This window comes from Boleophthalmus pectinirostris, unplaced genomic scaffold (assembly GCF_026225935.1).
Source record: "Boleophthalmus pectinirostris isolate CB_2022bp ecotype Guang Dong unplaced genomic scaffold, ASM2622593v1 HiC_scaffold_14, whole genome shotgun sequence".
Taxonomy (NCBI): domain Eukaryota; kingdom Metazoa; phylum Chordata; class Actinopteri; order Gobiiformes; family Gobiidae; genus Boleophthalmus; species Boleophthalmus pectinirostris.
Window position 1 is genome coordinate 12,668,383 of NW_026571047.1, and position 9,805 is coordinate 12,678,187.

Sequence of the window (9,805 nt, forward strand, 5' to 3'; positions counted from 1 at the left end):
TCATCATCATAACCATAATAATCATAATAATCATCATCATAATCATAATAACAACAATAAAATATAGCCGCAAGCGGCAATGATCGGCCCTCGTGCGTGCTTACGCCGCGCCCCGCTTACGCCGCGCCCCGCTTACGCCGCGCCCCGCTTACGCCGTGCCCCGCAAACGCCGCGCCTCGCAAACGCCACGCCCCGCAAATGCCACACCTGACCCTAATAAGCCTAAGATTAAACCTTACCCTAATCATAATCCTAACCATAGCCCCAACCCTAGCCCTAAAAATCTTAATTTAACCCTGCAATTTTCAAAATTTGGCAAAAAAAATTACCCAAGATGGCGGATGTCCGGTTTGTAAAGGGGCGTGGTCACAATATAAATTTTTGTTCTTATTGCCATGATGCATCTGGATACCAAATTTGGTTTGGCTACGCCAACGTTTGTGTAAGGACGTCCCATTGGCAAGGATACAATTTTGACTTGTTGCCATGGCAACACAATGTAAATAGTTGTGAGCATCATTGAGTTTTTTAATTGAGACCATGTCACAAATGTGGGTACCAAATGTTGTATATCTGTGACAAATAAAACCTTATTTTTACATACAAATTTTCTAGGGGGCGCTATTGCACCCATTTTTGTATTTTCTTACATCAGTCTGTTCAGGGTCGAAATTGCCAAATTTTGCACAAATTATCAGGCGTCGAAGTTTGATGGTGAGCCCCAAAAACTAACCCAAAATTTGCACCGTTGCCACAACAAATTCTTATTTACAATGTCTAAAGCACACCAATGTAAGTGTCATGGGCATGTATATATTTAATTTTTTCATACATGGTGTGAAGGGAACAAGCCCCCAAAATTATTGTATTTCCTCTTTGGCTTTATAACCTAGCCTGCTGCCCATGGTCATAAAGTTAATCTTAGTTATAAGGTTCCATAAATTGAATCTATGTTATAAAGCTGTTTCCTCATCAAACGCTTACCTGGAGTTGTGTTTTGTTTCATTCACACTTTTAACACACAAATCCTGCATATTTAGGTTGAGATCTTCTCTGAAACAGAAAACACTCTGTTCCACTTATTGATATCATGTAGTACTACAGGAAGTGCTCCACTATGTTCTTAATCTCCACACACCTTCACTACAATCATTTGGATAATTTCAGCTCTGGAATTGCCAATCTCTACTGAAATAAAGGTGAAAGGTAGCTGTCGACATGAAAATATGACATCACAAAGAGTAAAAGAGCATTTTGAGCTTTGGAAATGTAGACAGAGCGACAGACTAATAATAAAGGATTACTCAAACAACTCCAGATATGTTTTTGATGGGGTAACAACATTATGAAATGGCTTAAAGCTCACTAGAGTAAATTTTGTGTCACATAGGAGCTTTAAGACCACTGATACCTGCTCTAGAGCACCATCTGCTGGTACAGGTATTTCACTACAGTTAGCCTTCGACACACACTGATGAAACAGTGAAAGCAACCCGGCAAAATACATGATTTAAGTAGTCTAATCGCTATTTAATGGCATATATGATTATATAATATCATACTGATGACATGGTTGTAATTGCTTTTTGCATCGTATCTTGTCGGCTTCCATAGCTGGTGCGTAAGCGTTTGACGTCAGTACAACAACAACCTGTTATGACTGCTCGGGTGAGGGAATATAACGTTAATTGGTCAAGACTTAATTTCTGCCAATAAACCACGATTTCTCATCCTTTATATGTGAATATCTCTTTACAAAGGTAAGACCAAAAACAACTGACTTTTACGTAAACCAATGTTTAAGCCAAATATCTGCATTTTTAGGTAAAAACGGTCAAAAACCAAGCTAACCTAGCCTTAGCATTTTCGAGGTGGCCCAGCGACATTGACCCAAGTAAAATCTAGATTTTTCTAAACGGTTCTATGACATTTCATTACTCTTCAGGCTCAGTTTGTGATCTTTAAATTGGTGTACTTCGATAAGTACACCACTGTTTTTATGCACGCTATACTTGGTCAGTCTGGCATGCTAGTTTAGCATTAGAGCTAAATTACGATCAGCAGCCCCTTTTTCGCGTGATATTCAGTTCTTCGATTGCAGCGTTAAAGGGTCGATAGCTATCCTTATGGAACATTTTATTATTGATTTTTTTAAAAAGTGTTTTTCACGGATGTACATTTTGCTCTGCGGTGCTAATTGCTCTCCTGTCATCCTGTACTAGTGGCATCATATGCCATTTAAATGTAACTCAATCAAAGCTATTTAATTGTATAGTTATAATGAATATAATGATTATTATAATTGGTACTACTTTGTTAATTATTTGTCATAACGCGTAACTGCTGCAGCTCTGTTCAGACGCGCATTGCAGGTGCATTGCGGTGATACACTTAAACTAAAACCTGACTCTATGCATATTGTCTGTGTCCCGCAGCCAGATATCTTGGAGAGACGAGGCATTCATAACCCAGTCTGATAGCAAGCCGAAGAGACGGGGAACAGGATAGGGAAACAGGGCGAAACGGGCCCCGCGGAGCCGGTGGAGAAGATGGCCGGCAGCCCGGAAAAGACTTCAACCGCACAAGAATTGAAAGAGCAGGGGAACCGACTGTTCCTCTGTCGCAAGTACCAGGAGGCTGCAACATGCTACGGCAAAGCTATAGTGAGTATGGCATCAATAAAGGGCGATTACAGCCTGTGCCATGTGCAGCCATGGATGTTATTTTCAGATTTCATTGTTCTCATATTTCTACTGTGTTTCTCTTAACAGAATCGTAATCCCTCCGTGGCAGTGTACTACACTAACAGAGCACTTTGCCATGTGAAACTGCAGCAATATGACAAAGCTCTGGCTGACTGTAAACATGCTCTGGAGCTGGACAGTCAGTCAGTCAAGGCACACTTTTTCCTGGGCCAATGTCACTTGGAGCTTGAAAACTATGATGAGGCCATTGGAAACCTGCAAAAGGGTCAGAATAAACATGTAAAATACCTATGTTAAGCAAACATGATCTTACACCTTTTTGTTTTTGCTGCCTAGCTTACAACTTGGCTAAAGAACAGAGGCTGAATTTTGGAGATGACATTCCAAGTGCTTTGCGCATTGCCAAAAAGAAACGCTGGAACAACATTGAGGAGAAGAGAATTAATCAGGAAAATGAGCTGCATGCTTATCTGACTAAACTCATTTTAGCTGATAAGGAAAGGTGCGCTCCACAACATTTGACAATTGACACGGACACAATCAGACCATATAGTTGAACACTTTATTTGATGCACCCTTCACAGAGAAATGGATGAATTCAAGAAGAACCAGGATGATAATCAAAATGGAGGTGATGCGACAAAAATTGCCACAAAGCATGTAGGTCTTGTCTTGCCTATATATAGTAGTGAAACTATTTTCAGTCCCTTTGTCATTTTTCACTGTTATGTTCCATCTTTTAAGGACAAATACCTAATGGACATGGATGAACTCTTCTCTCAAGTGGATGAGAAGAGAAAAGTAAGTATAACCCACCAAGTGTGCACAGACTGAGTTACACATAAAAAAAAACAATTGGTTTCATCACTAATAGTGGTATAGAATCAGAAGCAGTAAATAGAACAGTGCATTGAACATAACAAAATATTCTGCAGAAACGTGAGATCCCAGATTACCTCTGTGGTAAAATCAGTTTTGAGTTGATGAGAGAGCCCTGCATCACACCCAGTGGAATCACTTACGATCGCAAGGACATCGAGGAGCATTTACAGGTTAGTACGTGTATTTTTATTACATCAGCAATGAGGTAGAAGCTGTTATTCTCAACTGGTCAGACTGTGTAGAGGGATTTTATTTAATTACAGTGAATCTTGTAATTAGGGATGGGCATTCGATGAAATGTTCTTAATTGATCGTCGGAAGAATTAACGATCGATTATTGATTAATCATCAACGTGTTTATATTAAAATGACCATCATTATTATTACTATCTGCACTACTAACCTGCATACATAAATTCAACTTTACGACATATAAACCGTAACGACTCTAGAGCCACATCAATCCGTTTGAGATTATAATGTGTTTAACGCAGTTTTGCGCAACTCTCACAAAAACGAAACTTAAAACCGCATCGCTAATTTGCAGAAACTAAGCAAAGATAAAACTACAGCTCTTATGTCGCTGATGCGGTCAACTTCTGTTGGATTAAAAGACATCAGTGGAATACAGGTTAGTGTGACCATATTTGCGTTTGTCAAAACCAGGACACCGTACGGGGGGAGGGAGGTGGGGACTCGTCATCGACATTGCGCGACTCTCACCTGGCAAAACTTCTTCCCACTGGACACCGAAACATATGTGCTGCTTTGTACACTGTGCACATGGCCTCACACTTGTCCCGAACGCAACGGAAAGCGTGGAATTTCTTGTACAAGTCATCGTTAAATACGCATTTGCGTTGCAGACTGACCGACTGTTTGTGTCTCGCTCCTTCTGAGTGCAGAGAGACACATGTACGGACCCCTGTTTGGTCACGCTACGCACAGCAACCTACATTCGGTTTGTCGATGAAATTCTTAATGATCAATTATCGATTAATTGATTAATCATGCCCATCCCTACTTGTAATTAAATAAAATCTACAATTTGTATCTTTTATTTATATAATAATATACCCGTCTCTGTATCTATACAGCGAGTGGGTCATTTTGACCCTGTCACCAGGAGTCCACTGACCCAGGACCAACTCATCCCTAACCTGGCCATGAAGGAGGTGATAGATGCCTTTATCCAGGAGAATGGCTGGGTGGAGGACTACTGATCCTCAAACCTTCAACAGGAGCCTGGACTATAGACAACTGATCTCTCTATGACTGGATATTACATTTACGCAATCGAGAGAAGCCACACTTTGGATTATCATATAGACGCTGTACGTTTTCTCTCCACATCTGACCTTTGCTGTTACCAGCTGGTTTGCTGTTCCCTTCTGAACTGTTCAACGTCCCTCTCAGCCCTGTCTTATACATTGACTTGCATAAGGGCCCTCTGACTCTTCTTGTTTCTTAGTGCCACAATTCCTACGAAGACTTTGCACTGCAGTGTTTCACAGATGCCCACAGTATGCACAGCACACACAATGGAAACAGACCCAATGAAGACCATTCTACTCAACTACAACTTGTATTTATCATAAATATTTGTCCATTTACTGCACACTCACAAAGCTCATACAATCAACCAGTTCCCTTCTCTGCCTCAAGATGGGGCCAATTGTTTCCACAAACTAAAAATAACAGTTCATCTCACACCATGTATCAGAGTTAACAAACTGAATGTATACAATGTTTTAGATTTAATCTAAAGTTATCAAAAATTTTGTATAAAACAGGGCCTTAAGAAGCCTTGACAAAGACTCCATACAAAAAAGCTGGATAGTCACTGAATGAGGATACCGGCAGGAAATGCCAGGTTTACAATCTCTTGAAAAGCTGCTTGTGTGTTGATGAAAGTGAAAAGATTTGATGTCTCTAAATATTGCCTTTTGTGTGACAGTAAAACTCAGTGGAGAATTTGACAAAAAGATGGTTATTCCCACCTGTTTGTATTGGCCTTTGTTTTGTTACTTCAGAAAATAATGTGGTAAAATAATGCTGGAGGGAGCATTTGTTCTCCGTACCTCAGCCCAGGTTCTGTGTGCTGTTCTGCTTTTCTTGTAATGAACTGGCTGATCTTAGTGTTGGTTCACTGTAAGATGGAGGCAGTGTGTATAATTTGCTTGTGTATTGTGAAATTTTAATTCTTGACAAAATAGGGTTCCTTTTCTCTAGAGTTTGAGAAACTGTATTAAATGTAGATATGTCAATAACTATTTCCTGCTTTGGTTTTCATTGGTCCTCATTAAACAGTGACACTTGCATTGGTGATGTGATTTACTGAATGGATATTTTAGATAATAAATGTGCCAATATTGTGAACAAAATACTATAAAAGAAGAATAAGAAAATAACATTCTAAATAAATGTTTTATGGATTGCAAAAATATTGATAAAAAAATATAGTCTGACCAGTCCACTGTAATCGTACAGCATATTCTGGTCCATGATGCAGACACAGGAGGGGAAGAGTGTTCCCCAGTAACACTGTGTCTATTGTGAGTGTCCACTCAAGAGCTGACGTTCGACTGGTGCCATTTGGGAAGAGCGCTGAACACAGGACAAGACAGAAACAACAACATGGTAAGGATGTGTTTTAAATAGGAATGTATAAAATTATATATATTCTTTTCATTCTGAGAATTATTATCTTGAGACTTACTATGTGTCTTCAGAGTTCTCCTGTTTCTCGGCTTTGTGTGTTGGCTTTGTGTTTGACTTACAACTCGGCAACACAAAGTAAGGCACAGAAGAACATCATTGTCATTTATGTTGTATAATCATTCTAAACTTAAACTCCTTTTTGTGGCAGTGGGTCTGAGCGATAAAGTGCTGATCTTCCCTTATGAGACAGACTTCAGTTATGTGGCTCTGATCCCTCAGAAGGAACTGGCTTTAAGGGCCTTCACTCTGTGCATGCGTGTAGCCACAGAGCTGCCTGAGGAGAGGCAGATCATCTTGTTTGCCTACCGCACTCCCGACTATGATGAGCTTAACGTGTGGCGTGAGAAGGACGGGCGCATTTCCTTTTATATGAGTGGTGATGGGGCCTCCTTTCACCTGCCCCCCCTGGGCACTTTCCGCACTAGCCTCTGCCTCACCTGGGAGTCTCGCACCGGCCTGGCGGCATTCTGGTTTGACGGTAAGCGCAGCACATACCAGGTGTACAAACCGGGCCACACCATCCGACCCAAAGGCACTGTGCTCCTGGGGCAGGACCCTGACAAACACCTGGGGGCTTTGGAGGCCCAGCAGAGCTTTGTGGGTGAGCTCACCGACCTCAACATGTGGGACTATGTTCTGTCTAGAAGTATGATCCAGGCCTGGCACTACCGGCACAAGATCCCGAAGGGAAACATCTTTGACTGGGCCTCCATCAGCTACGACCTCAGCGGAAATGTGTTGGTGGTAGATGATGACTGACAGGAGCCTGTGTCCAGAGCATGGGTTGACAAGGCTGTGGAGATCTATGTAGGACTCATTATAACACGCTTTGTGTTTAGTAGACTTTGCTCTTCCACATGGTAACTTCAGTCCAAGGAAATGTTACATGCCTTTTGAAGATAACCACTATTTTTAACATAGGTCGTGTATAGAGAGACCGGAGAAAGAGGAGACTCACAAAGACCAGAGCAATGTGTGCAGCAGTGAGGCCTAGGGACAGAGCAGCAGCTTACCTGTGTCTCAAATAATGTGCTTTCACCATTACTAATATTACTTAATGAAATAATTACTACTGCCACTGGAGCATTTTAAAAGCATATACATATACTAAATAGTCAAGGAAAATGTACCAAATTTATTTAATGTATTTGTTTAGGAAATCCTTATTATTATTAATTACATTTTCTTTTAAGAATTATTAATTATTATTCATTATTAATCTGTATTTTTGTGAATGTTGCCTTTAACTCAACACTGTACTGGAATTTAATCTATTTGAAATGATGTAACAATGCTTTTGGGTCTGAAATAAAATTATGCGATCTGAATTAAAAATGGTGTTTGTTATTGGAGTAAAGTGCTCGTCTTTGAACTGTGGCCCTTCCTTTTTTAATCATCCCCCCATGACACAATTGGAAATAATAATGTAATTCAATTCTCCTCATTATTTAAGTATACAGAATAGTATCACACAAAGCCTCCTGTGTTTTATGTCTTTTGTCCTTTTGTCCTGTGATGCTGTAGTAAAGTAAGAGGCAGATTTCTTGTAATGAGGGCAAGAGCCATAATGAGATGGATGTGTTACATGTTACTTGCAGAGACCAAGTCATATGGAACTGCTACACTAATAAATGCCCCTGAGAATGAGCTGAGGGTCAAATGTTGTCCATCCAAGTGTAACACAGCAGCCCCACGTCCTCCTCTCGTGGTGACCTCCTTGCACAAAACACTGAACTTTTTCCTCCACAGTGCATCCAGGCGCCCGCTCCCTTGAGGCTGAGAAACTGCGTGTGTTTCTGAGTGAAAATCACCGTGGGCTCTCTCTGGCAGCAGCGGCTAAATGAGGAGAAGTGAAGGCAGGGCCGATGAGCTCTGACTGCGGGTCAGCAGCCAAATGTTCCACCTTCTTGGATGTTGGAATGCATCAATCGCAGTGCCCACTGACTGTGTGGTAACACCTTTGTGCACCATCTGCCCAGGCTGCGGCTTCTGAGCCCTCAAGTCCACAAACACTCTCCATCCTCGTGCCTCTCATATGTACTGCAACTCTTCAGGATAAAGAGACTAGGAACAAAGAAGTTGTTTTGGCAAATGTTTGTTTGTCTTCAGCTACTAAATTACTACCATAATACTAAATACTAAATATATTTCTAAATTTACATGATCTCAAATGAATTATCTTCTGCAGACTAGAGCAATTATATAGCATCCTTCCTCACCAGTTTTCATTTTCTACACAGGTTGCCATCACCAGATTTGATCCTTGTGCTTGGGATGCTCAGATCACTGTTCAGTCAGTGGAAAATTCTTCCCCTGTGCATTGCATGTATAATCCCAGAGCACAAACAGTTGCGGGTCTGCTTGTCCCGCTGGCAGACAGGGCGGCGGTCTGCGGGCCTACCAGATCTGCATATTGGCCCATGGTGCTTGAAGCTCACTGTGTGTGTGGACCGTGTGTGCAGCGTGTGTGGAGCTGGTGAAATGTCTTCCACGCGAGAGGACATAGACGGTGAGAGGAGCCACGCGTGAGGGGCTGGGGCGGACAGAAGGAGGGCCGTTCTGGATTCCTTCGAGCAACTCCAAATAGATTTCCAGGCAAAACATATTTGCATACGCAAGACAGTGCTATGAGCAATATGAGAGTCTTGTAAGGCATGTGCGCATTGAACAGATGGGTCATTTTTAGAGCTTTCTTGCAGAAATTACAGCCCATTAAATTACGATCTTGGCCACAATTTAGCTGACTTTTGTTAATTGTACTTGAAAGGGGTCAGTCTAATGGAGTCTTGTCAATTCTGAGATTGTCACTGATTCATGCTCTAAAAGTAATATTTTATTTTTTTCCTAAATGAGAATACATTTATACATACTTTCTCCTCCCCCATTATTTTATTATGTTGCATTGTTTCTTCCTCTGCTACCCGTCTTCCGATCTGGTCCATGTCTAGTCTCCCCATGTCATATTGTATTGTGTATTTGTAATGTACCGATGGGGTGACAGGTCCCATTTTGATTCCTTTGTATGTCTAGTACATGTGAAGAAATTGACAATAAAGGCATTCATTCATTCATTCATTCATACTCCTGGTACAAGGTATGGAGATTGTGGATTCTACTTAAAATAACTTCTAACTTCCTCCCTCCCAGCAAAGGAAAAAAAATATTGATATGATATTCTATTCTATTTGTGGAGAGAGAAGAATTATTTTGTCTGTGTGTGTGTTTGTGCTCTGCAACTTTCTGACCATCCGTCTAAGGTGTACTCTCTAAAAAACTGAGGTAACCTCAAGAATTAAGCAAACTGATGGATATTAGAAATCTTTAAAACACTGAATTCTTTGGAACTTTTAAACTGTAAATTTGCTCCTCCACAGTTGAAATGGAAGCCAAAAGTGTATGGCAGCCTCCTCTTTAACCCTGTCCATGTACCTCTCTGAGCTTGTGGGGTGGCTCTATGGGCTTTGGTCCTCCCCTCTGGGCTGTATGAAAAATTCACC

At 41.1% G+C, this 9,805-nt stretch overlaps 2 protein-coding genes across 2 annotated transcripts; both read left to right on the plus strand.

Annotated features, from left to right (window-relative positions):
• Positions 1-1,600: 1,600 nt before the first annotated feature.
• stub1 (STIP1 homology and U-Box containing protein 1) lies at positions 1,601-5,860 on the plus strand. The gene is made up of 8 exons (XM_020924140.2): positions 1,601-1,760; positions 2,436-2,663; positions 2,772-2,970; positions 3,042-3,207; positions 3,290-3,365; positions 3,450-3,506; positions 3,641-3,757; positions 4,685-5,860. Exons 2-8 carry the CDS (start codon positions 2,550-2,552, stop codon positions 4,808-4,810), a joined length of 855 nt encoding a protein of 284 aa, XP_020779799.1. The 5' UTR covers positions 1,601-1,760; positions 2,436-2,549; the 3' UTR covers positions 4,811-5,860.
• Positions 5,861-5,978: 118 nt separating this feature from the next.
• Positions 5,979-7,400, plus strand: crp1 (C-reactive protein 1). Its single transcript, XM_020924355.2, has 3 exons — positions 5,979-6,227; positions 6,320-6,383; positions 6,457-7,400. The coding sequence occupies exons 1-3, from the start codon at positions 6,225-6,227 to the stop codon at positions 7,065-7,067; spliced, it is 678 nt and encodes a 225-aa protein (XP_020780014.2). The 5' UTR covers positions 5,979-6,224; the 3' UTR covers positions 7,068-7,400.
• Positions 7,401-9,805: the final 2,405 nt, after the last annotated feature.

Coding starts and splice junctions, on each gene's coding strand:
- stub1 (XM_020924140.2), top strand. CDS start 2,550: ATGGCCGGCAGCCCGGAAAAGACTTCAACCGCACAAGAATTGAAAGAG. Junction 3,507..3,640: donor AAGTGGATGAGAAGAGAAAA/GTAAGTATAACC, acceptor AATATTCTGCAG/AAACGTGAGATCCCAGATTA. Junction 3,758..4,684: donor ACATCGAGGAGCATTTACAG/GTTAGTACGTGT, acceptor GTATCTATACAG/CGAGTGGGTCATTTTGACCC.
- crp1 (XM_020924355.2), top strand. Junction 6,384..6,456: donor TTACAACTCGGCAACACAAA/GTAAGGCACAGA, acceptor TTTTTGTGGCAG/TGGGTCTGAGCGATAAAGTG.